Here is a 25514-nt window from a genome sequence, read left to right as displayed (position 1 = left end):
TGGTAATATTTCAGATGAATTTTAATATTCAATCCCCCACCCCTCAGTTCTTCCCCTAAATCAGGGGATCATAAAAACAGTTCCCGAAAAGAATTTTGTTTTAGTGATGGTTTTAGTCGCGGTCAGCGACAACAAAAGCCTTTTATGCATATTTTCTTTAATTTTAATTTTTCCACACCCTCACCCCTCACTTCCACCCCTAAAATAGGGATGAAAATATTTTCATTAATTTTTCCTTAACTTGTTTCAATTGAGCATTGATTCCACCAAAATGTGTCTTAATTTCACTGTATTTATCGAAGATATAAGATTTTTGAGCAAAGAAAATCGATTTTCACTTTTTTCACCTATTTATCCTTCATTTCCACCCCCAAAATAGGGGATGATGACATTCGAAATCAGTTTCCCTAAATCTGCATTAAATAAGCTTTAATTAAAAAAAAAATGTAAAACGATTCGTTAATTCTTCTTCGAGATATTTGATTTTGACATAAAAAAATGCCCTTTGACCGATAGTGCGGCGCGGAAGCCTGTGGCCTTCACAGCTGACTCGCGTTTTGAACTGTTGAGTTATTTAGTCGTTGGTGTCGCGTCGATACATTTCTTTTATTGTATTCGCCCTGTGTATTTAAATAACTATCTATAATAGTAACATAATTTATATTAACAGCTATTAGTTGGGGGGAAAAGTGAAGTAAAATGCGGAAAGAGAAAAGAAATAGACGGGAATTATTTCAAATTTTTCAATATTTTCTGCAAACATATTAATATTCTCATTCGTAATCTGACTGCGGTTCTGTTAAACTTCGCGCCGCACTAAGCCTATTCATAACTTAATATTTTGCAAAAACGTTCTATATTGTTTAAACGATTTTTTCACTGGGTGCAAGTTTTATGAGTGGCATTTTCACATAAAAAAGATACCTAGAAATAATGTTTTTTTTTTTTTAATAATTAAAACCCTGCGCGTGCTGAGATACACAGCCTTCAACAGAGTCGTACTCGGCCCACACTTCCGGAATAGTGAAAAGTTAAAAGCGTATTTCTTGTACAATGAAAATGCATTTGCGGAAAAAGCGGTTTGGTACAGAGATTAAAGAAATATTCCAAATAAACTAAGTTAGTAAATACTTACGGTAGAATCTAAAGCGTAAACGATCTAGAGCGTATATACAAAAAAAACAGTTGAAAGTTTAACTTAAGAGATATAAACATTTGTTTTTTTATATACTTATAGGTATGAAGATATTTCAAAGTTTCTTTGCCGTATCGCCCAAGAAATGCTTATTAAAAAGTGTAACACCGGCAACATTGCATAGCTGTGAAGTCAGCGGTACTCAACAAAAAATCCTAACCTAATTTTTTCGCAATAAAAAACTTAATTACATACATCTTTCACACAGCAAATTGTCGCCGTACTTTGTCGGTATGTCCATTAAAAATACAATTCGGTCAATAAAAGTTTATGGTGTCGAAATTATGCCATTTGAAGCAACGCACGTATTGACTTTCGGCAATCCTTCATAGTTAGACTTGTTAGCCGGGAATAGCTTAATATTTAATTAATGATAACAATAAGTGTGTGTACAGTTAATATTCAAGACAAACACGGTATAAGTACATGTATGTGTATATTGGCTTTATAATTCCAGGGGCATCTTAGCTAAACTTGGCTGTCTATCCGAAAGAACCCAACGTCAACGGTCTTAGAAATATTCATTTATGCCTATACGTTCTATTAGAGACAGATTTACCAAACCATACTACGTGTTTTTGCGTTTTTAACTATTCCAAAATTTTTGAGACGCAGTGTACAATTCGTACGTGGATGTTTACAGTTATTTGATACCTTGATTCTTTTACATATTAAGACGATTAGGAAGACAAAGGTTAGATAATTACAGGGTAAACATTGAAATTTTAATCGGAAGTGGGGCAAAAACATATTTATCTCGAAAGTTGTCAGTAGATAGCTTATTATGTTCTACTTATTCGATCATCGACCTACCACGAAGATGATTATTTTTGACAACCGTTTAAGTAAATCAAATCCTTGTTTATTAGAACACGGTACACAGCTCATGGAATAGTTTAATATTTTTTTGTTTTATTTTGTTTGACTAAATTTGTTTAATAAAATCATGACCTCTACTGCCTTTTAAATCGAATTAATTATGTAATATATAATACTTCTAATTAGCCATATTCAAAGGGAGTAGATTCTTCCCTGTTCTGTGGGTCCATGAGTTCCGGCGCGGCGGGATTTTTAAATTTTGGTAGAGCAAAAAGCCGCCTGTCATTTTTATTTTGTATGATAAAACTGTCAGTTGTTTATTTCTCGAGCAACGCTCAACATCTCTCTTGATTTAAACTTTTTTTTGTAAGTATATATTTTAAATTCAAAGCTTCATATTCTTCTTTTTCTTTGCAGATCGGATGGCACCGAGTCTCCCATTTTAGAGGAACAAGAGAGTGCCAACTCAGAAAAACCAAAACAACTAATTAAATATGGAGAATTAGTGATTTTAGGGTAAGTCCTCTTATACAGGGTGTTGCGGAGATGGGTGCAGAAATTTTAGATTGTGATAATATCAAAAAATAAGATGATTTGTTTCCCATGGCCCATAGGTCTATCGTCTTTTGTTTTTGAGATACAGGAAGATGATTTTTTTAAATTAAATTTTAAATGGATGGGAAGTTTAAATAGTGTTATCCTGTAAATAAAAAAAAATGTTTTTTTGGAGTAATTATTTTTTGGAATCGTGATGGTCTTCCTTTCTTTTTTTATTCTAATTTGTTTGCTACAAATTACATTAAACAGGTTAATAATCTGCAAAGTAAATTTAACAAACCTATTAACTTTAGGCAATCTTCTTTCATCATCTTGAAATTCATGTTGAATTATTTTATGAAATTTGATAGGAATTAGAGATTTCTACCAAATTTTTTTATGCTTTATGGTAAAATAGAAAGTGAGGTATTAATAATGATTATCTTCATGTCTGGAACCATATAATTTAAACACAATTAACATATTTTCCAACAAATGTATACTAGTGGACTTTAAAAAAAATTAACTTTCTACAGTTTCATGAAGAATTTAATCTCGAATTGAAGTGTATTTTACAAGATACCCAAAACTTCGTTTCGATTTTTTTATCTTGGTACTTTTTATCACCAAAATATTTTAAATGTTTTAAGTAGACTACTCCAAAGACTGAGTTTACTGTTACTCCTATTTTGATCAGCAGTTAATAGCTTTATTCAATTTATTCTATCGATTTAAAAACGGGTGTCCTAATAGGATTAGATAAAAGTATAAACTTTGAAATTGTGCCACTTTCTTATTCATCAAGTTTTATCTACGGTTTTATGGTTTCCTGTCAGATTAAGTTCTGTTCCAGTTCTTACTTATATATGTAGTGTTATTTATTATTTTAGAAAAAGTATTTTTATGCAATTGTATAATAAAGAAATAAATAAAGCTTAATCGTGGAGTCATACATTTTTTCCAGCACGAATTTAAGCATTACAATTGTACTAATGCGAGCAAATTTTTTTCACTACCTCACAGCGATTATGTACAACAGTTTTTTAAAGTCGAATAGTGTAAAATGGAAAAATATAAGCAAAATCACTAAATAGACCGATCAAAATAACTCATTTAGAGGGAAAAAAAAAGAAAATTGTTGGACTGGATTTTTATAAGTGGAAATGGTAAAGGGGCTTATAATAAACGAAAAAAATAAATAAATGCGTGAGCAGGGGCGGCGGAGGGTTGATTTGGGGAGTTGAAAAGTTATGAAAAATTGTATCATTGGGATTTCTGGCGAAAGTTGACGTCGAACAAAAAAGTATCTAATACAAAAGTTGTAGATCATGCAAAAATCTACAACTTTTGTAGAGGCCATTTCTTAACATACCCTCAAAATTTCCGAGAAAAATGCAAAAAACAGTTTTTTTTCTCTATTTTTCGTTTTTTATTTCTCATTTCCGCAAAAATAATTTAATTTTGACGAAACTTGGTGAAAGTATACCTCTCTCTGTCTTAAATAACCGCAAATTTCTGAGATATTCATTTTTTTCGGCCTAAAACACTTTTTTCAAAGAAAAATTCTACTTAAAAAAATCATCGTACAGAGTTCTGCCGGTAATCATTTTTTTCGTTTTGACATATACTTTTTGGTGAAATAAAAAAATCTGTAATCACAGTTCAAAAACATGCTCAAAAATGCAAAAAAGTAAAAATTTACTTGCAGCTATGAATTTTTCAGTAATTGTTGATGCGTCAGGCCGAAAAAAATGAATATCAGAAACTTCTTGATTTTTTTATCTAAAAAAAGAAGTAAGAAAAGTTATTTAAGACAGAGAAAGGTATACTTTCACCAAGTTTCGTCAAAATTAAATTATTTCTGCGGAAATAAGAAATAAAACACGAAAAATTCGGAAAAAAAACCTGTTTTTCGTATTTTCTCGGAAATTTTGAGGTCATGTTAAAAAGTGATCTCTACAAAAGTTGTAGATTTTTGCATGATCTACAACTTTTGGATTGGATACTTTTTGGTTTGACGTCAACTTTCGCCAGAAATCCCAATGATACAATTTTCCATAACTTTTCAACCCCCCAAATCAACTCTCCGCCGCCCCTGCAAACGCATTTTTTTTTTAGGTTTATTATAAGCCCTTTTACCATTTCAACTTATAAAAGCCCAGGTAACAATTATTTTTTTTTTCCAAGTGTAATTTGGTTGGACTAAAATTCCTAAATGAATACTAATAATAATAACAGGAATAGTAACAATGTTTATTATTCTTTCAGAATACACACGACATATTGTATACAATTTTGAGAACTTAAAATATGTTTCAGATACAATGGCTTCTTGCCCCAAGGCGACAGGGGTCGAAGGAGAAGTAAATTCATGTTGTATAAAAGACCGGTGGCCAACGGCGTCAAAAGGTCCAGGCATTACGTAGTTAAAACTCCACACTCCTCGCAAGCCATCCTAGATGCCACTCAACACTCGATATCGTATACCTTGTCAAGGAATCACGCGGTCATCGTAGAATATACAAACGACGAGGATACCGATATGTTCCAGGTAAGATATACGCTTCACAACTCGCTGTTCACTTAACCATCCAGTTTCTCACAGTAGGGCTGTTCAGTTCTGCTGTATGAATCGTATATATTTTAATAAGAACATTAATCAATATCCTGTGGATGTGACGGATGCTGCTTGGGGCTTACAAGCTGTTCATTGTGCATGCTGCCAAAAATAATATATTTTTAAAACAGGCTCATACCAAGGCAAACGCTAGCTCTATTGAAGTCCCTCTGTTGTCCTGAGGTGACACGAATGCTGCTGACAATCTAGCGTCTGTTATCCAAATTTGATGTTGAAACTTTTGATTAAAAAGGTGGATGTGGTCTACACATATTTCTTTCGAAACTTGCAAACTATTTATCTATGATTAATTTGACATTCCATACTACTACTGAAATCATGTCTTTCCCATTATGTTTAATTTGTACAATACCGTGGTTACAAATCTGACATATCTAGTGAAACGTCAGGCATGACTCAGGGTTCCATACTTGGCCCACTATTGTTTATTCTCTTTGTTAATGATCCCACGAATAATTTAATTGCCGCCTTTCTGCTGTGTGCTCGTGATTTGAAGACATATTTACTGTCAATTACTTGTGCTTGTCAACGCTGTATCTGACTAAAAATCTTCAGCACAATTTGGACTTGTTCGGCATATGGCGTGACAACAGTCGACTACCTTTATGTGTATCCAAATGTAATGCCGTAACTTTTTTCCCTATAAATAATTTGTTTTAATTGCCGGTGTTGCGAGAAACAACTACTTCGAGGGCATTGAATTATACTCGTAACACCTAGTGCAACCATTATTGTTAATAACAGTATTGAGTATATCGTACTTTAATCAGATAAATGTAATATCTCCTCCTACTGATCTCCTTTACAACTAATAATAATTAATTGTATTGACATTGAGAACATTCTGGATATATTCAATTCTTCTTTGGCAGATATTAAAAGATTTTTTTTGTATAGAGATCTTCTGTATTTTGTCGTTCCTTTTTTTCATTTTTAAAATTTATGTTTATCTATCTGCTGTTTGTTTTTTAATCATTGTTAATTGTATACATTTTTTGTATTTTGTTCTTTTTTTGTAACTGTTTGATTTTTTATGTGTTGTACATAAATTATTATTTTTGTCTGTTTTTTATTCATTGACAATTTAATTTATAGTTTCCTGTCTATGTTTGTGTTTTTTTTGTTATAATTTTGTTGTGTACACACATTTGTATATTTCTAGGCACTTATTTGTCCTATAATTGAAGAATTAAATTAAGTAAACGAAATAAACTCGAGTATTTTTCAAACAGATCTTTGTTTTTCAGATTGGTAGGTCGTCCGAGTCTCCGATAGATTTCGTGGTGATGGACACCATCCCCGGAGACAAGACCGGCGAGGTAAAAGTGAACCAGAGCACGATATCGCGGTTCGCCTGTAGAATATTGTGCGACAGGACCAATCCGAAAATCGCCAGAATATACGCCGCTGGTTTCGATACTTCAAGAAATATATTCTTAGGAGTAAGTTCTACAAGTTTTATACGTTTGCCGGTTATAATCACGATAAATTTTAGGAGAAAGCGACGAAGTGGCAGGAAAATGGAAGGGAAATCGACGGGCTTACGACAAACGGAGTTCTAATCATGCATCCACGGGGAAGTTTTTGCGGAGGAGAGGCTAAGTGCGGATATTGGCTGGAGACGTCGGTTGGCGGAGGTGTTTTTTCGCTTAGAGAGTCGAGATCTGCCCAACAGAAAGGTCAAGTGGTAAGTTGAGATTAAAATGTTTGAAACATATTAATTTGTGAAATACAGGACGCTAAATTAAGAACGGGGCACAGCCTATTGTGAGCTTCCTGAGATCGGGGAAAATTGAAAAAATAGTGGTCATCTTGTGATCATTGGTAGAGGGCAACAATAGAGGTTTTTGCGAATTTGAATATTTTTTTTAGGTTTACGCTTTGGTTTAAAATTACTTTATTGTACAAAGTGGTCTAATTTCGACATTTTTGAGGGTTTTTTGTATCTCCCGAGAAGGTAGACGAAAAGTAGTTCAAATGTCCCGAGTTTAATTTTCAAGAAAAATTGAATAGAACGAATTGCATTTTGATACTTTGTTTCAGATACAATGCGTGTTTAATTTTTGGTAAATTTTTACGATTTTGAATAATTTTTTTTTTTTTTGATTTATTTAGAGTGCAATATATTTTTCTATAACTTGTGGTTAAATATGTTTGAAATCTACGTAATATTTGCTTTTGAATGATGTACTACCTTTTCTTCGATTCAAAGATACTTTATTGTACAAAGTAGTCTAATTTCGACAATTTTGTTTTTTTTTTTGTATCTGGAGAAGACGGAAAGTAGTTCAGATGTCCCGAGTTTAATTTTCGAGAAAAATTGAATAGGGCGAATTGCATCTTGATACTTTGTTTCAGATACAATGCGTGTTTCATTTTTGTGATTTTGAATTGTTTTATTGACACACCGTTTCTGTAGATACACATCCAAATAGTTAAATCATTGTCCTACTGATAACTAGCGCCCTCTACCAATAAGTAAAATTTAAATTTTTGGCCCAAGAAACTTCCCCTATTTTTTAATGAAACATCAAATTATTATTTAATAAAACATTAATATTTAAGTAATTTTGTTCATGAAACTTTTAAGGTTGAAGACGCAACAAATGTACTTCAAGACGGAACTCTAATCGACCTTTGCGGGGCCACGTTATTGTGGCGATCAGCAGAGGGATTATCAAAATCTCCAGTGAGTATTTAAAAAATCATCACATTTTTTATTTTACTTTTTGACAATTGTTTTGCTTAATTTAATGTTTTTTTCCCAGAGTAAAAGAGATTTAGAAAGAGAAATCGATGAAATAAACGCTGGACGACCACAGTGTCCAGTCGGTTTAAACACACTGGTAATACCAAGAAGAGTATCTCCCAACGAAAACCAGCAGCAGCCCTACGTCTATCTCAACTGTGGACACGTCCAAGGATTACACGATTGGGGCCAGGATAAGGATACCGGATCCAGAAAGTGTCCTATTTGCTTAGAGGTGGGTGTTTATAATAATATAATTTAGGTACACATTTTTTTTTTTAACTTTTTTTAGTTGGAACTATTACAATTTTTTTTAAAAATTCTTAATATTTATTTTCAGCTTGGACCAGTCGTGAAGGTATTTATGGGGTTGGAACCAGCTTTTTACGTGGATTCTGGGTTGCCGACATTTGCTTTTAATCCTTGCGGGCATATGGCCACAGAAAAAACTGTGAAGTAAGTGATTGAACAAATTATGTTATAGTCAAGTATTAAAAAAAAAGAAAATAAAAAATTATTTTAATACATTTTACTACAGTTTTGATAGGTATTGCACAAAGTGGTCAACTTTCCACATTTTAGGGGGTTATTTGTACTACATACTTACCTAATTGGAAAGTAGTTCAATAATTAAATTTGGAATTTTTTTATGATTTTGAATAACTTCTTTATTTAGGTTTATATGCAGAATCTAGTGGCATTTGTGTATTTTTCTATAACTGCCTGTTTTTTCCTTTCAAATAATGTACTACAGTTTTGTTTTGGTTCAGATACTTCTTTATTGTAGAAGGTCCCATTTTGACATTTTGGTGGAGTTTTTGTATCTGTCATGGAAGTAGACAAAAAGTAGTTCATTTGTCTCAAACTTGATTTTTGAGACAAATTGAATGGAGGGAACCACACCTCGGGACTTTGTCTGAGATACAAAGCGTGTTTCATTTTGACAATTTTTTGTAATTTTGAATAACTTTCTATTTAGGCTTATGTGCAGAATCTATTGGTATTCGTGACCTGTTTTTCCTTTCAAATAATGTACTACAATTTTGTTTTGGTTCAGAGATTTCTTTATTGTAGATGGGGGTCCCATTTTGACATTTTAGAAGAGTTTTTGTATTTGCCGAGGAAGTAGACAAAAAGTAGTTCATTTGTCTCAAACCTGATTTTTGGAAAAATTGAATGGAGAGAACCACACCTGGGGCTTGATTTTTGAAAACAGGAGAACTGATTCTCCAGAGAAAAAATTCACCTGACAAATTTCTCTGAAAAACTTAAACACTTATTTTTGAACGTTGAAGGAATCCAATTCTCTAGAGAATTTAATTTATGCCGTATGTCGAGGATATATTTGCAACTGACCAATCAGCGGGCAGAGTTTTTTTCAATATTTCAGTGCCATTATTGGCGACCCTGATGTTTAGTCACTTGATTTGATTTTGAAGTTTGTTTTGTAAATGTCATTATATTCGTCAGGGAGACTAGACATCTCCATGATATTCGTAGTAATTTATTATAACTTCAATTTGAATAGAAGTGTATTTGAAAACACAAAAAATTTAGTGATGTAAAATAGCATGCTATTTAGTTTTGGGTGATATATATCAAAATATATATCATTATATATATCAGATGAATTTTGTTAAAAAAAAACTATATTCAAATTAGTTTTTTTATATTGCTAATGCCTTGCTGATTAATTTGACACCAAATACATGTCATATATATGAACTTTAAGAAAAGTTATCAAGTGATCTTTATTTTTTTTTCATATTTAGATTGGAATTTTATATTTTTTTTATCATACTGACTTCTAATTTTTGTTGCGTGCTACTGACTGTTTATAAGCAAGTACGCTGTTTATTAGCAATTTAGTTTTATCAACCCAGAAATAAAAAATGGGAAATATCTAGAACAAGAAAATTTAGTCTTTGTATATCACAATACGTACTTAAAAAAAATTAAAGATAAAAATTGAAATAAAAATTATCAAAAACTTATGATAATAAAGAAACTGCTTTAAAGTAGTACTTAAAAATCTGAAAATTTAGGGTTGTACTATAAATGGGGAGACCTAAGAGCGCACGTAATTTCAACTCACCCTTTCCACCCTAGGGGGTGGGGTGAAGGTTTTTTTAGACGTACCCTATTTATTTTGTGATTTTCGGATTGTATGCGTAAAACTACCCCCAGAAACGCGTTCTTGGGGGTACGTCTAAAAGACCACCCCTCACCCCCTCTGCACCTACTAAGGTGGAAAGGGCCAGTTGAAATCAGGTTCGCTCTTAGGTCTCCCCACTTATAGTACACCCCTAAAATTTCAGATTTCTATATTTATTTTTGAAGGAGAAAAATGCTCATCGAAAAAACGACAAAATCCATACGAGGGTGGTGGTTTGGTTTTTGTGCGAATTNCAGGGGCTTGATTTTTGAAAACAGGAGAACTGATTCTCCAGAGAAAAAATTCACCTGACAAATTTCTCTTAAAAACTTAAACACTTATTTTTGAACGTTGAAGGAATCCAATTCTCTAGAGAATTTAATTTATGCCGTATGTCGAGGATATATTTGCAACTGACCAATCAGCGGGCAGAGTTTTCTTCAATATTTCAGTGCCATTATTGGCGACCCTGATGTTTAGTCACTTGATTTGATTTTGAAGTTTGTTTTGTAAATGTCATTATATTCGTCAGGGAGACTAGACATCTCCATGATATTCGTAGTAATTTAATATAACTTCAATTTGAATAGAAGTATATTTGAAAACACAAAAAATTTAATATTATTATAATTATGATGAAGCGTTCGTTCACGTCGAAAGCGCAAAAAAGAAATTAATATGCTTAGAAACAACGAAGAACTTTTTAAAATGAAAGTTTTCTTCTACTTTTACTCACAAAAAGGCCCAAGAACAGTGGTCAGATATTGCTGAAACTTTAAATGGTTTAATTAATGTTGTCGCGGATGGTTTACAATTTCTGCAGCTTGCAAATTATTCATTATATTTAGAATTAATAATAAATTATTTGGATCCATTACAAATTTCAAATGATTACGCACCTTCGAACAGCGAATGAATGAAGTGACTTTTCGCGCATGAGCATGAGATGACATTTGGATTCAAACTATTCGGAGAAAACGCCAATTCCCCCGACAAAACCCTGTGGAATTATTTCTCTTGATATCTAGAGAAAATATTCCACAAGAAAATTTCAAAAATCACATTATCTGCGTGTCAAGAGAAAATGACGTAATTTTCTCTAATGAACTAATTCTCCTGTTTTCAAAAATCAAGCCCCTGGGGACTTTGTTTGAGATACAAGGCTTTCATTTTGACAATTTTTTTATAATTTTGAATAATTTTCTATTTAGGTTTATGTGCAGAATCTAGTGGTATTCGTGACCTGTTTTTCCTTTTAAATAATGTACTACAGTTTTGCTTTGGTTCAGATACTTCTTTATTGTAGAAAGTAGTCCCATTTTGACATTTTGGGGGTTTTTGTATCTGTCAAGGAAGTAGTAGACAAAAAGTAGTTCATTTGTCCCAAACTTGATTTTTGGGACAAAATGAGTGGAGGAAACCACACCTCGGTACTTTGTTTGAGATACAACGCGTGTTTCATTTTGATAATTTTTTGTAGTTTTGAATAACTTCCTATTTAGGTTTATGTGCAGAATCTAGTGGCATACGTAACCTGTTTTTCCTTTCAAATAATGTACTACAGTTTTGTTTTGGTTCAAAGATACTTCTTTATTGAAGAAGGTGGTCCCATTCTGACATTTTGAGGGAGTTTTTGTATCTGTCAAGGCAGTAGACAAAAAGTAGTTCATTTGTCTCAGACTTGATTTTTGAGACAAATTGAATGGAGGGAACCCCACCTCGGTACTTTGTTTGAGATACAAGGCGTGTTTCATTTTGACAATTTTTTGTAATTTTGAATAACTTTGTATTTAGCTTTATGTGCAGAATCTAGTGGTATTCCTGACCCATTTTTCCTTTCAAATAATGTACTACAGTTTTGTTTTGGTTCAAAGATACATCTTTATTGTAGAAGGTGGTCCCATTTCGACTTTTTGAGGGAGTTTTTGCATCTGTCATGGAAGAAGACAAAAAGTAGTTCATTTGTCTCAAACTTGATTTTTGAGACAAATTGAATGGAGGGGACCACACCTCGGGACTTTGTTTGAGATACAAGGCATGTTTTATTTTTGACAATTTTTTGTAATTTTTATTTAAGTTTATCACAGAATCCAGTGGTGTTTGGGATATTTTTTCTACAATGTCCAGTTTAAAATCTTAGTCTAAAATGATGTACTAGTTTTGTTTTTATTTAAAGTTACTTCTTTATTGTACAAGGAGGTCCAATTTTGATATTTTTGGGTTTTTTTTTTATCTTCCGATGAAAGTAGACGAAAAATAGTTCAAACGTCCCGAGCTTGATTTTCAATAAAAATTGATTGGATGGATCTGCGTCTTGAGAGTTTGTCTGAGATGCAAGTTGTTTTTAATTTTTGACCATTTTTTGAGGTTTTGAATAAATTTTCTTTATTTAGACTTTTACGCAGAATCCAGTGGCGTTTGCGATATTTTTCTATAACTTCTGGTTTAATTTCCTTTCGAATAATGTACTACAGTTTTGTTTTGGTTCAAAGGGCCTTCTTTATTCTGCAGGGAGCAATTTTTGGGGTTTTTCTGTGCCTTCCAAAAAGTAGTTCAAACGTTTCGAGTTTGATTTTCAGGTAAAATTGAATGAAGAGAACCACATCTCGATTTTTGTTTGAATGTGAGATACAAGGTGTATTTCAATTTTGACTATTTTTGTGATTTTACGTAACTTTTTTTATATGCTTAGAATCCATTGGTATTCACGATAATTTTCTATAACTTCTGAATTAAATTTTTGAAATTACATACGTAATATTTCCTTCCAAATGATGCAGTTTTGTTTTCATTCAAAAGTTGGTCCAATTTCAACATTTTTGGCAGTATTTTGTACAATCCAAAGAGGTAGCTGAAAAGTAGTTCAAAAAGGCAAGTTTCATTTTTGACAAATTTTTGTGAACTTTCTATAGTTTTAAAAATTTTGAAGTCATACATATTTTATGTATATTTTTAGTTTTTTTTTATCTCCTGAGGCGGTAGACAATAAGTAGTTGATATGTCTCAATAAATTTTACATATATTTTAAAAATTTAAAAGGATCTGTTACAATAATTGTTTAATAAACACGTTAATACTGAAAAAGTAGATTGTTAATAGCAAAAAATTTCTGTATAACGAATTTTGCTAAAACCTTGATATTTGCAGGTACTGGGCGAACGTGGCTATCCCCCACGGCACCAACGGATTCCACGCAGTCTGCCCGTTCTGCGCCTGCCCGCTGTCGGGCTCGCCCGGCTACGTACGTCTAATCTTCCAGGATAACGTGGATTAACTTTTCCAGACGTAGGACGGTTACGTTATTGCTGTTGTGTGAATGTGCGTGTGATTATTTCTCCGTAGGTTAGTTTACCAAAGCTTTATTTATACCGCAGAGGGGTCGATTATCGCCGTTTCCGTTCGTACCGATTTTTTACTGTAAATAATCGAAGCTGTTGGCCATATTTATTATGAATCATAGGGATCATATTGATGAAAGGGAACGATGAGATATTTTTTACACGTAGACGTCGGAAGAAAGATGACTATTATTTTTTTATAAGTCTATCTTCCTTTGTACTATCCGAAAGGAGGTGGAAATAGAATTGTAATTATTGTAAATAATTGCTCCTTATTATTGGACCGCTTGGTTACTGTTGCGTATGATTGTGATTTTTTCGTTACGTTTTTTCCGTGTCGTCGTCGTAGTCGACGGTTTCGTATTTTTGAGTAATTTGTATCGTTAAGTGCAAATGTGTGAAATGTTAAGACTGGTTAGGAGTTAGATTATCATTAAGACTTATTGTATCTGCTGTCCAGAGAAAATGCTGGAAGGACTTAATTTTCCTTGTTTCGGGTGCAGCCCCGGCGGAGCTAAAAACGATGGAACTTAACGGATCGACCGTCGTCGACGTTTCGTATGTAATTTTCTGCGTGTAATTCTCACTCCGCTCTAATAAAATTTAAACAGGCAGCGGGGCATTCTATCGAAATGACTTTGCGTTGGGACAGGGACCACATATTCGTGCATTACCGTTTTTTCTTGTCATTTTCAACAAATTTTAAATAAAAAACATGAAATCGTGCAGGTTGAGTAAATTATTGTATCATCACACAAGGCGACATCGACTGGGCAAAATAACAAGATTCAAAAGTGTAGTGAAAACTTTTTTTTTTTAATGTTATACATTTTTATAGATTTTATTACACAGTTTGTCTAAATATGAATCGATGCACAAATAACGGACTTTCCCCCATTCTAACGCAGATTTTCTATAAAATGGAATTAGTTTGAAGCTCAAATTACTTTTTGTGGTAAAGAAATTTGTAATTTACGATGCCGTTTGTTCAAAATTACAAATTTCTTTACAACAAAAAGTAACTTGAGTTTCAAACTAACTCCATTTTATAGAAAATCTGCGTTAGAATGGGGGGAAGTCTGTTATTTGTGTGTTAATTGATATTTAGACAAACTGTGTAATAAAATCTGCAAAAATTTATTGTTGGTTGCCTATTTGCTTAAAACCTGAGTCCGGATTTGTTTTTTCGAAGAGGGAATAAAAAATGTAAGTTGTATTTTATGAATATACAGGGTGTTTTTAAATGAACAAGCACGAATGCTATTGGGTAATTTTGAGGGCAAAATATAATAATTGAGCCAAAATTGTTTCTTTTGCGAATTACACTGTTTTAAGTTGAAATTGAAAATTTTTTTTTTGTAATCACGAAACCAATTAAATTGTGTAATTTAATTAACAAAAGAGGTGAAAATACGCAAATTATAATTTTTTTTCAAAATAATTCCCTACTTTCTACACGTAATATGAAATTTTGGCCAGTGGCGTAGCATTTTTTGTTTTGAAAAGGGGTTGCGCTTTAAAAATATTCTTGTTTTTAATCCTCTGTTCTAACGTGAAGTCAAGGAAAACTGCACACGTTAAAAGTGAGGTCTAGTCATATGCCGATTCCCAGTTTACAAATGAACAAATTTCAAATTCGTGAAGTTCGTTCTCACCGATAGCTTTCCGCTTTCCACCGGTATCGGACATATCCGAAACTGAGGATGTTAAACATTTAAACGAAGCATTTTGATTCAATCAAATGTACTTTGTTGCGGTTCTAAACGTTTTTAATTTTTTTATCCGGTATATTTGGAGGTCGCTCGTTAATTTCCACTTTTCCGCTTTTGTTTTCGATTTTACGTTTTTATTTAGTTTGAGGGATAATTGAGGAATGACGTATTATTTAAACATTCAGATTTACTATTTATGGAGGTAGTCGTTTCGATTCATTTCGTTTTTTATATAATTATACACGATGATTTAGCTTATATTGAATGTATTTGTATATATCTAGCGTAAGTTTTAATGCAGTAGTTGATAGTGTTTAAGCTATTATAGTCCCACAAAAAGAATTTATCTGTGCCTGGATTCACTAATAAAAAAATCAAACCAGAAGCGTGAGTTTTGTTCCACCCTTTTAATACCCAAATCATTTACAGAAAATACAGTACAATACTAAGGTAAGTAAGTAGGAAAGGTAAGATTTCCAGTGAAAAAATAAATTATGGTGTGCGATAAACACATATGTTTCCTCTGTTCCGTATACAGCTGCGGACAATAAAAAGTTAGTTGCCTGTATGCGTTTTAAGTCCTAGGTCCTTTTTTTTGTCCATGTTCGTGATTTTGTCAGGACGAATTTTGGGAGCAGTTACGTTTTTATCTCTTCCAAATCTGGCAGCGTCAGTTTTTGGATTTTTGTGTGGAGTACTCTCTGAAGGTAGGATGAATCGTGCTACAACAGTCGATCATGAGCTGAATGTAATAAGAAATACTTATATTTTTCAATTTAAACTTTATTTTACCAATTTTTCATCCAATAAATCAGTCGAGGAATTGAACATTTTTTGTTGGTGAAAATTGGAAACGTGTTTTGGTTTATTGGCCAATTTTAAGGGTTTTTAGTGACTTAATTTTTATTCGGTTGTACCAATGTTAAGACGACTTAAAAAAAATTATGATACCTTACAATTTTGACAATATCGGCTTTCATATTTATTTATATCTGAGATTATAATTAAATTAAATGTTTGGTATACAGTGTGGATACGATTTAGGTGACACAGGCCTATTCTTCTTCTTCTTCTTCTAGTGGTTGGTCCTATAATTCAGGTGTTAATTGAGAATCCTTTTCAAATTTTAACCCATTATGCGGACCAAGGGGGTGCACATTTGAGGATCATTAAACTTGCATATATCCATAGGTGTGCATCAGGGGATCGATTTTTCAGTATTTTTTATTAGCGAATAAAATAGGGAAATGCCGATGCCTCAGTCTTAATCAGTATCATCGAAAATATACCCACGGCAAGTTTCATCCAAATCGTATACAGGGTTGTACAGAAATAATTCATTTTCCTAGTTGTTCACGAGAAATATTTCGTAATGCCTCTCTTCGTCGTTTTAAATCTTCTGTTTTGTGGACAATTGATGTAAAATTTATTTTTAACTGTACCCCAAAAATAAAAATCCGTTGGTGTAAGAGCAGGAGACCTGGCTGGCCAGTCCTGCAACAGGCTACGAGGGCCTATCCACTTTAACGGAAAATTAGTATTCAGCCAGTTTCTAATTATTAGCGAACTATGTGCAGGAGCACCGTTTAACATAAAATATAAATTATGTCTAGCATCTAGCGGCAGATTGTCCAGAACATCAGTAAATTCCGTTTCCAAAAAACATAAAAAATTTTGGGCATTTAAAGTTTCTATAAAAAAGGGTCCGATGATTCGATCATTAAAAATTGTGCACCAAACATCCACCCTATATACATGCTGATAGTTAGCAATTATTATCCACCTGGGATTGTCTCTTTCCCAATATCGAGAGTTCTTCGTCGATACAACATCATTTGTAGAAAAAGTAGCTTCATCCCTAAAATTTATTTTTTAAAAATTTCTGTTCAGAAATTTGCCTTGCACCCAGAAAGCATAGTCTAGCCTCCCTAAATTCTCTTAAAAGAATGTATAAAATTTTTGGTTTAAAGGGCTTCAATTTATTATTTTTATAGACATTTTCTTATGGTCTCTTTGTTTAAATTCAAATTCAATGCCGCCTGTCCTATGCTTAGTCGTGGATTATTTCGGAAAGCATCTAAAATCCTATTTTTGTGTAAGTTTGCTCGTCGGTATTCTTTTGGTCTTACATGTGATACACTACCAGTCTGATTATAGTATATTACGTAATAAGTGTTGTAAAAAGCATTTTACGCACGAATTGAAAAGTTACGCAAGACGCCGCATAGCGGCGAGTGCGTAATTGCATTACACCACATATTACGTACTATACTTTACCTACGACCACTACTTTAAATACTTAAAAACATATCGTCTGCGATCAATGCAAGATTCCTATTATGTCGAATGGTAAAAAAATCGCACAGCTTGGTAAAAAAATCGTACAGTTTTCCTAGCAACCGCCTAGCAACGGTCAATACAAACAGTATTTTATTGAAAGTTGCTAGGCGGTTGCTAGAAAAACTGTGCGATTTTTTTATCATACGTAATAGGAATCTTACAATGATCACAGACGGTGTGTTTTTAAGTATTTACAATAGTGGTCGTAGGTAAAATATTTTATTAATTCGTGCTACTGTACTGTAACTTACTGTTCGATTGGGATGACGGTGATTAAAAATTCTTGCAGCTTCACGCGATGTAACATTCTCTCCAGAAATTCTTATTTCAATTTTGTGCGCAACTGATATAATTTCTGCCATCACTGATGTTTTTTCGCAATAAATTATTTTTAAACTCAGAATTTTAATAACAATCTTGTTGACGTGTTATGTCAAAACGACAAATGATTTGGATGAAACTTGCCTTAGGTATATTTTCGATGATACTGATTAAGACTAAGGCATCAGCATTTCCGTATTTTATTCGCTAATAAAAAATACCGAAAAATCGATCCCCTTTTAATTTCCCCTGACGCACACCTACGAATATATGTAAGTTTAATGATCCTCAAATGTGCACCCCATTGGTCTGCATAAGTGGTTAAAATTTGAAAAGGATTCGTCAATTAACACCTGAATTATAGGCCTGCGTCACCTAAATCGTAGCCACACTGTATTGATGAGTTCTTAGGGATTTCAATATAATTTTGATGTCAAACATAATATTGATAACTTTTTTATCTTAATAAACAGTGACGGCTTTTGACTTCCCTAGAGAGGGCGGAAAAATTTAGGTACAAAGTAAAAATAAAATCAAATATTTTATAGGGTCGGAAAGTCCCCATAATTCATTGGCCGTTACGTGAGAGGGATAAAGTAAGTCATAGAAATCCGTGCGATAGAGAAAGATGGTTATAATGAAGGCGTCTAATAGTCACCGCCCATTTCGCCTTTCCACAAATAAGAAGTGGATCTTATTTGTGGAAGGGCGGTGACTATTAGACGCCTTCAATATAGCCATCTTTCTGTATCGCACGGATTTCTATGACTTTATCATTCTCACGTAACGGCCGATGAATCATGGGGGCTTTCCGAACCTGTATATGGTTAGTATTATTTTAAGTACTATTGAAATATAGGTAAAATGTACTCAACATTATTTTTTATAGTGAAAATCCATTTTTCTCTTTTGTCCGAAATAAACTTTTCAATTAGTTTTTCATTAAAATTCTGGTATTTCTCGCACCATTCATTTTTCAATAGTTAGCATTGTAAGTGCTACAAACAATTTAAACTTCTGCGGTAGTAAAGTAGTAAATATGTGTTATTCCCACTCTGTTGTTCCCTACTGTGTGCCAGTAACCATGACCACCGCTGTAAACACTACAGATGTACAGGCGAGCTACAAGCCCACGTATTCATAGTTTTGCAAACGAATTTGCAAGTTAAATTGACTGCACAAATTTAATTTCGTTTTTAATGTGTTTCATAAGACTAATCTATTTAATTATCTAGATAACATTGTACACTAAATTTTAAATTAAATTTTTTCACTACTAAATTCTATAGGGTGGGCGGCGCTCCAGAGCCCCTACACCAGACGTCAATAAGCAACTTTTATTACGTGTAAAGTTACAGATTTTGTAAATATGACTATTTTGATTCATTTTTATTCCAAAAGTTGGTAGCTTTACATTGTGCCGATAAATCGATCGATTTATTGTAACAAGCAAAATTTTGTACCACAAATATAGCCAACTGAGACAATTCCTTATACATGGTGTCACCTAACGAATGTTACATACTTCAAGGGTATAATCTAGAACCCAAATGGTGCCGATTTAACCAAACTTGTCAAAAATGTCAAAAAAAGTTACAGGGTGTTAGTTTCTTTTTTTATTTCTGGTTTTCTCCTTAACTCGGAACCCAGTTAACCGATTTGAGCAAAATTTGCTGATGCTTAGCTTCTCTTCATGAATTATACAGTGATTATGTTCCTATGAGGTTAAATCATACAGGGCGTTCATTTTACTAAAACCGTTTGTCAATATTCTTCTGTAACTTTTTTGTACGTTTAAATTTTTACACGCAACTATTAGAAATGGGTAGAAAATTTTATTCTACACCTACAAATATGTATACCTATCAAAAGTCGAAATTATGCTCGATTATGAAGATATTACAGAAAATATTTATTAACAGATACCCAATATTTTTTAGAAATAACTATGTAATAACTTTTGAGAGATATACATTTTTTTGTAGAATAAAATTCTCTACCTATTTCTGACAGTTGTGTATAAAAATTTAAACTTACAAAAAAGTTACAGAAGAATATTCACAAAGGGTTGAAGTAAATTAAACGCCCTGTATGTTTTAACCTAATAGGAACATAATCACTGCATACTTCATGAAAAGAAACTAAGCAAGAACAATTTTTGCTCAAATCGATTAACTGGGTTATGAGTTAAGGAGAAAACAAGAAATAAAAAAAGAAACTTTAGCACCTTGTAACTTTTTTTTTTGCGACATTTTTCGTTTAAGCAAGTTTGGTTAAATCAACACCATTTGGGTTCTAGATTATACCCTTGAAGTATGTAACATTCGTTAGGTGACACCCTGTACAATTTATTGGGTGAAAAATTGATGTATAAACATGTTTTATTTCAAAATATAAGAAATTCTATTTATTTTTCTCAAATAATTTCCATTGTTGCAAAAACATACATTTTAAAAGTATTTTCAGTTTCATCACTGTCATAGAAATGGGGGTTGCTGATACCTTTATGACGAAATAAAAGTGGTGACAGATGCCTTTATTACAAAAAAATACACACTGAATATAACATTTATTAATTTATTGGATCTTTTGTCTAAGTTGCATCAATGCAGTTATTTTATAAGACTATAATTTTGAAAAAAAATTTAATAAAAATTTCTAAGAAAATTTTACAAGCACTTTCTTACTGTAAAATGAACAGAGATTTAGAAAAAATAATTTTTGCATTGTGTTTATGGTGTCCCATTTTTTTTAAGGTACCTTTAACTCCCTCTAGCATATAGTGCAACAAACTATCACTATTTTATTGACAACACCAATTCCTAAAGTTTGATAAATAAAAAACAACTCCCTACAACACTTTATAACCGAGTCATATTCAAAGTTCCTCATTTTTTTTTTTATATTTCTTACCTGCAAAACGTGAACTCCTTTCATTCCCAAAACTACCAGTTCCTTCACCCCATCCCCACTAACGTCTAAATATTTTAAACCAAGAACTGGCGCGGCGATCTTTTTAAGATCTTCCAAACACCATCCTTTTTGTTCGATATGCTTCAGAAGCATTATTTCCTAAACGAACGTAAGACTCGTTATTTTAATAGCAGCTATTTTAATACAGAACCTACCTCGGCGCTATTCCCAATCAGTATTTCTTTCCGTCCATCGAAATCAATGTCGGCAATTTCACAGCACGTCAAAATACTTGTGCTGTCGTGACGAGGAAGAGTAGCGTAGTCCGTTAAACCAAACTCGAGAACATTGCTTCAACGTGATCAAACAACTTAGTAGTCTCAGTATACAGGATGTTCAGTTACAATTTGACATTACGTCCATTAATAACTGAATACCCTGTATAAAGAATAAATAAATGTAATATTTAAACATCACGGGACACTTACTGAAATATTACAGCAGGCAAAATGGTGTTTATGACGACTAAATTAATTTTATTTGGTATCGATTTACTGTGGCTCACCGGTTTCTCATCTCTACCAATACGTTTAACGTTACCATTCATTTCGAATGTAAAATTAGACATACCATCGTCTTCAGGAAAAATTTGCACACGTGAAATATAGTTGCCAAATCTTGTGGAAAAATTATAAACAACTTGGTTTTTCTTTGTATCCACTTTCAGTAATTTAATATAACCACATTCACAAGCGTAAGACGTTATTCGTCTGGAAAACAATACTCGGTAAAATTTTTATTTTAATAAGATTGATAATTACTCAGTGTAATCCTCAGAATAATAGACGTCTATCCATATAATAGGACTGGGCGCTTTCGTGAATTCAGGAAAAAAATCCTTATTGTCTATTTCTTTATACACATGTTCCAATGTATGTTCTCGATACACATGTACTTGATGATCGCTACCAGATAAAATAAATACAAACTGCAAGGGTGAAAAAAACAATAAAAATGCTACTATTATTAAGTGTACTTACTTCTTTAGTCACACATTCGTCGTCCTGCCATTTCACCAAAAAAGAATGTAAGAGTTTGTAAGGAATAAAATTTAACTCTACGTTTAAACAGTTTTGTGCTATGTTTTCGATATTAAAGTCTTCATTCTCTTCCCATTCTGAGTATATGTTTAAGTAAGCTTCCAGAGAATCGCTTTCATTGCTATTCTAAAAAATGTGTTATTGAATATTTAGTTAAATTGTACATGAAGCAAACCTTTATTATGGTAATTCCGATAACAAATTCATTAGTCGTTGAGGATTTATTAAAAGCGTCAAGGGATATTATCTCAGCACCATCTATGAAAATATTGTTAATAGTCAAATTATGAAATTAAAAAAATAAACTTACTGGGGATGTATGTAAAAGAAATTTCTTTAGTGGTAGGTACTAAACTACCCGTTGGAGAATCCTGGTATTCAAAACAAAATACTTCTCTTTTTAAGGAAGCTACCAGAAGTTTTGTTGATCCATTCGCTAATTTTAAATCAGTCATAGTATAAACATTCCCTTGAGAGGGTATATAAAAATAATGTGCATCTTTGAAGTGATCCATGATGTTTAAAATGTTTATATTTGTAGAAAAATATGCCTCACAGTTTAGGACTAAAATAAAACTTTTTAAATTCAGTCTTTCTACTCTTTCTTTTCTTTTATCAACTTATTTTCATGGTTGATGTTGACAGTTGACGTTGGTTATGGTTAACGTCTTTTTGAAAGATAAATATTAAACAATTAAACCATAGATTAGTAAAAGATAATGAAATAAAAATAATATAATTTTTCACTACGACTGAAATAAAATAGTCCTCCTAAAAAACCTATATTCTGCAGTCCATCGAAATTTCAGTAACAGAAATTCTGGAAAGTTTCCAAGTTTTTTTAGATAAAAATCCAGTGTTACAGAACACAGGACAAATTAAAATCAAATCTTTGTCCTTAGTGTACTTCTTTAATCAATGGTCCCAAGTTCAAGTAGTTCAAATTTCTATTAAATTTGATAAATAAAATAAAACTGATAAATAAACCTTGTGAATGTAAAGTGGTCGTGTGATTACATCCAACTTGCCAATTTTTTAATACATCTATTGCTTGTTGTATAATAAAAATTATGCGTATACTGTTTTTCTTAAATGTTTACATATACAAAATCTTAAATTATTTTAACCAGATATTTATGCAATATAATTATTAAACATATAGATAATATATAACCTTGATATTATTCGATATCTATAAACAAATAAAGTGAAATTAGTAGCAAATTACTAGTTACTTTCTTTTTTCAGTTTCCCACTGAGCCTTTGTCAGTTTAGGATTTGCATTTGGATTTAGGGACATTTAGTGTTTGTCGCTTGACCGTTTTTGCCAAATGACAGCTGGACTTCCAGAAAATAAAAGTTGGCCAGTTTTTGTCATCCAGTTCGTTGTCGGATTATTCAAGGAGATTGTGAAAATATAAACAGTTTTGTAGAAGACAATAAAAAAACCTCTTTATGTGCAATAAAGTTGATAATCACAGACGCTGAGAGTTCCGTATCGCTTTATAGTGCCGGCGTCACCATGTCGGACGAGAGTCATCCAAAAACATTGTATGTGGGCAATCTGGACGTGTCAGTGTCAGAAGACCTGTTGTGTACTTTATTTTCACAAATAGGCCCAGTAAAAGGCTGCAAAATTATTAGAGAACCCGGAAATGATCCATATGCTTTTGTCGAATTCACTAATCATCAGTCAGCGTCAACAGCGTTGGCGGCGATGAATAAAAGATTGTTTTTGGATAAGGAAATGAAAGTAAATTGGGCCACGAGCCCCGGCAATCAACCTAAACAAGATACTTCTAACCACCACCACATCTTTGTAGGCGATTTATCACCAGAAATAGAGACTGAAACGTTAAGAGAGGCCTTTGCTCCATTCGGAGAAATTTCAAATTGCAGGATTGTAAGGGATCCCCAGACACTGAAGTCGAAAGGATACGCTTTCGTATCGTTTGTAAAAAAAGCAGAAGCTGAGAACGCGATTCAGGCAATGAATGGACAATGGCTAGGTTCTCGTTCTATCCGTACAAATTGGTCAACGAGGAAGCCTCCACCGCCGCGAACGGAGAAACAAACGCAAAGAGCAAAGCAACCGACCTTCGACGAAGTATATAACCAGAGTTCCCCAACTAACACAACAGTTTACTGTGGAGGCTTCACAAATGGCCTATCCGACGAATTAGTACACAAAACTTTCGCTCCGTTCGGTTCGATACAAGACATACGTGTTTTTAAAGATAAAGGTTATGCATTCATTAAATTCACTACAAAGGAAAGTGCAACTCACGCTATCGAGAGCATCCACAACACAGAAATAAACGGTCAGAACGTAAAATGCTTCTGGGGGAAGGAGAACGGCGGTCTAGGACCAGATCCAAGTGCCATGCCTCCCGGCGCCGCGGTACCCCAGAACGCGGCACCGCCTTATTCTTACTACGGGGGTTACTGGTACCCACAGACGTACAGCGGAGGAGGGTACATGCAGAACTACCCTTACCAGCAATACCAACAATACCCCGGAAACCAGCAGTACTGTGTGATGCCCCAACAAGGACAGTGGTCGGGTCAGCCAGGTCAACAACCCAATGTGCCGGTGATGTACACCTCTGTACAGAAATACCCTTCGCAGTGAACTTCCCCATAGACAGGTCTCTAGTTATACGCCGTGCTGCAACTTAATTGTGCTACATCCAAAATTGCAGCATCTTGTAGCATAATTATATTAAGGGACATTTATCAAATAAAATTACATATTATGTGTAGTTTTTAGCTACCATCCTTACACTTTAGCAGTTTAAGACTTTGCCGTCATCGTTCGATTCAATAATTCTGCAGTTTGTACTCAATGATTCAAGCGTTACTTGAAAGTTTGAATGAGTTACTTTGACGTAAGTCCAAAAAAATAATTACGTGATCACTTTAGTTATCGGACTTGCATTTTTGTAATGGAATAATATCCGTGAAAGTCTATACTTTAGGCGTAAAGTGTGGATGGTACTTGAACATTTATAAAGCGTGATATATTACAATTATTGTTTTTTTTTTCTTTTGTCAAAACTGGTAAAGAACGAATGTTGATATAAATGTATGCAAGTTTGTATGCTGTGTCCGAGACTGGCTGACACTGGGTTTTATCAAGGACTCTGGTAAAAATCGTGACAGTCAAGGAAGTTACTGTAGGTATGATATTTAAAATTTAGGGTAGTAGATCACTGTAATTATTAAGTAATATCACGGCTATCAATTGTACACAGAAGACAAGTTAATGAAGAAGGTCTCAGTCAAATAAGACAGATTTTATAACAAAAAAAAATGTATATGCTAGTTGTTAATAAAAATTTCAGGTCTGGGAGCTGCTTTATTTTATTTCTAAACTTTCGCTTTCTTTTACGCTAGTCACCGCTTGCTTTGTTATACTTACAGCGATATGCTTATTTGTTGAAAATAAGTTGTAATGGGAGTGCAATTTTGTTTATCAAAAGCCCCTTATTAAACCTGAATGCACTAGAATAGTTGAATTAAAAAAAAAAAACTATCAACTGATAAATCAATAGTCAATACGTATGTATTAAAGGAAATAATCTGCAAAAGAATTATATTCTGAACTACTTGATGATAAGGTGATAAAAAAAAGTATGAAGATTTTTTTTATTTAAGGAAACAAAACATCCGATGTGTAAGTATAATTTCTTTCAAA

At 33.0% G+C, this 25514-nt stretch overlaps 3 protein-coding genes across 4 annotated transcripts in view; 2 read left to right on the top strand and 1 right to left on the bottom strand.

Annotated features, from left to right (window-relative positions):
- Positions 1-14361, top strand: part of LOC108914613 (protein pellino) — a 40799-nt gene extending 26438 nt beyond the window's left edge. For both annotated transcript variants that reach the window (XM_018720460.2, XM_018720458.2), the window contains exons 2-9: positions 2432-2530; positions 4871-5102; positions 6437-6631; positions 6685-6876; positions 7780-7878; positions 7958-8173; positions 8279-8394; positions 13241-14361. In XM_018720460.2, the coding sequence (XP_018575976.1) occupies positions 2432-2530; positions 4871-5102; positions 6437-6631; positions 6685-6876; positions 7780-7878; positions 7958-8173; positions 8279-8394; positions 13241-13367 (1276 nt within the window). In that variant the 3' untranslated portion in view covers positions 13368-14361. The remainder of the gene's footprint in view (positions 1-2431; positions 2531-4870; positions 5103-6436; positions 6632-6684; positions 6877-7779; positions 7879-7957; positions 8174-8278; positions 8395-13240) is intronic.
- A 1170-nt stretch (positions 14362-15531) lies between these two features.
- On the bottom strand, positions 15532-22910 carry LOC108914615 (KICSTOR complex protein kaptin-like). Its single transcript, XM_018720462.2, has 8 exons — positions 22128-22910; positions 21993-22075; positions 21758-21943; positions 21539-21705; positions 21206-21487; positions 20933-21068; positions 20718-20876; positions 15532-15865 (listed from the first exon to the last, which is right to left on the bottom strand). Exons 1-8 carry the CDS (start codon positions 22330-22332, stop codon positions 15782-15784), a joined length of 1302 nt encoding a protein of 433 aa, XP_018575978.1. The 5' UTR covers positions 22333-22910; the 3' UTR covers positions 15532-15781.
- Positions 22911-23136: 226 nt separating this feature from the next.
- Positions 23137-25169, top strand: LOC108914604 (nucleolysin TIAR). Its single transcript, XM_018720446.1, has one exon. It carries the CDS (start codon positions 23340-23342, stop codon positions 24447-24449), a length of 1110 nt encoding a protein of 369 aa, XP_018575962.1. The 5' UTR covers positions 23137-23339; the 3' UTR covers positions 24450-25169.
- Positions 25170-25514: the final 345 nt, after the last annotated feature.

The sequence above is a fragment of the Anoplophora glabripennis genome, unplaced genomic scaffold (assembly GCF_000390285.2).
Source record: "Anoplophora glabripennis isolate ALB-LARVAE unplaced genomic scaffold, Agla_2.0 scaffold974, whole genome shotgun sequence".
Taxonomy (NCBI): Eukaryota; Metazoa; Arthropoda; class Insecta; order Coleoptera; family Cerambycidae; genus Anoplophora; species Anoplophora glabripennis.
The sequence above is the reverse complement of the archived record's forward strand: the minus strand, read 5'-3'. Positions and strand labels throughout refer to the sequence as shown.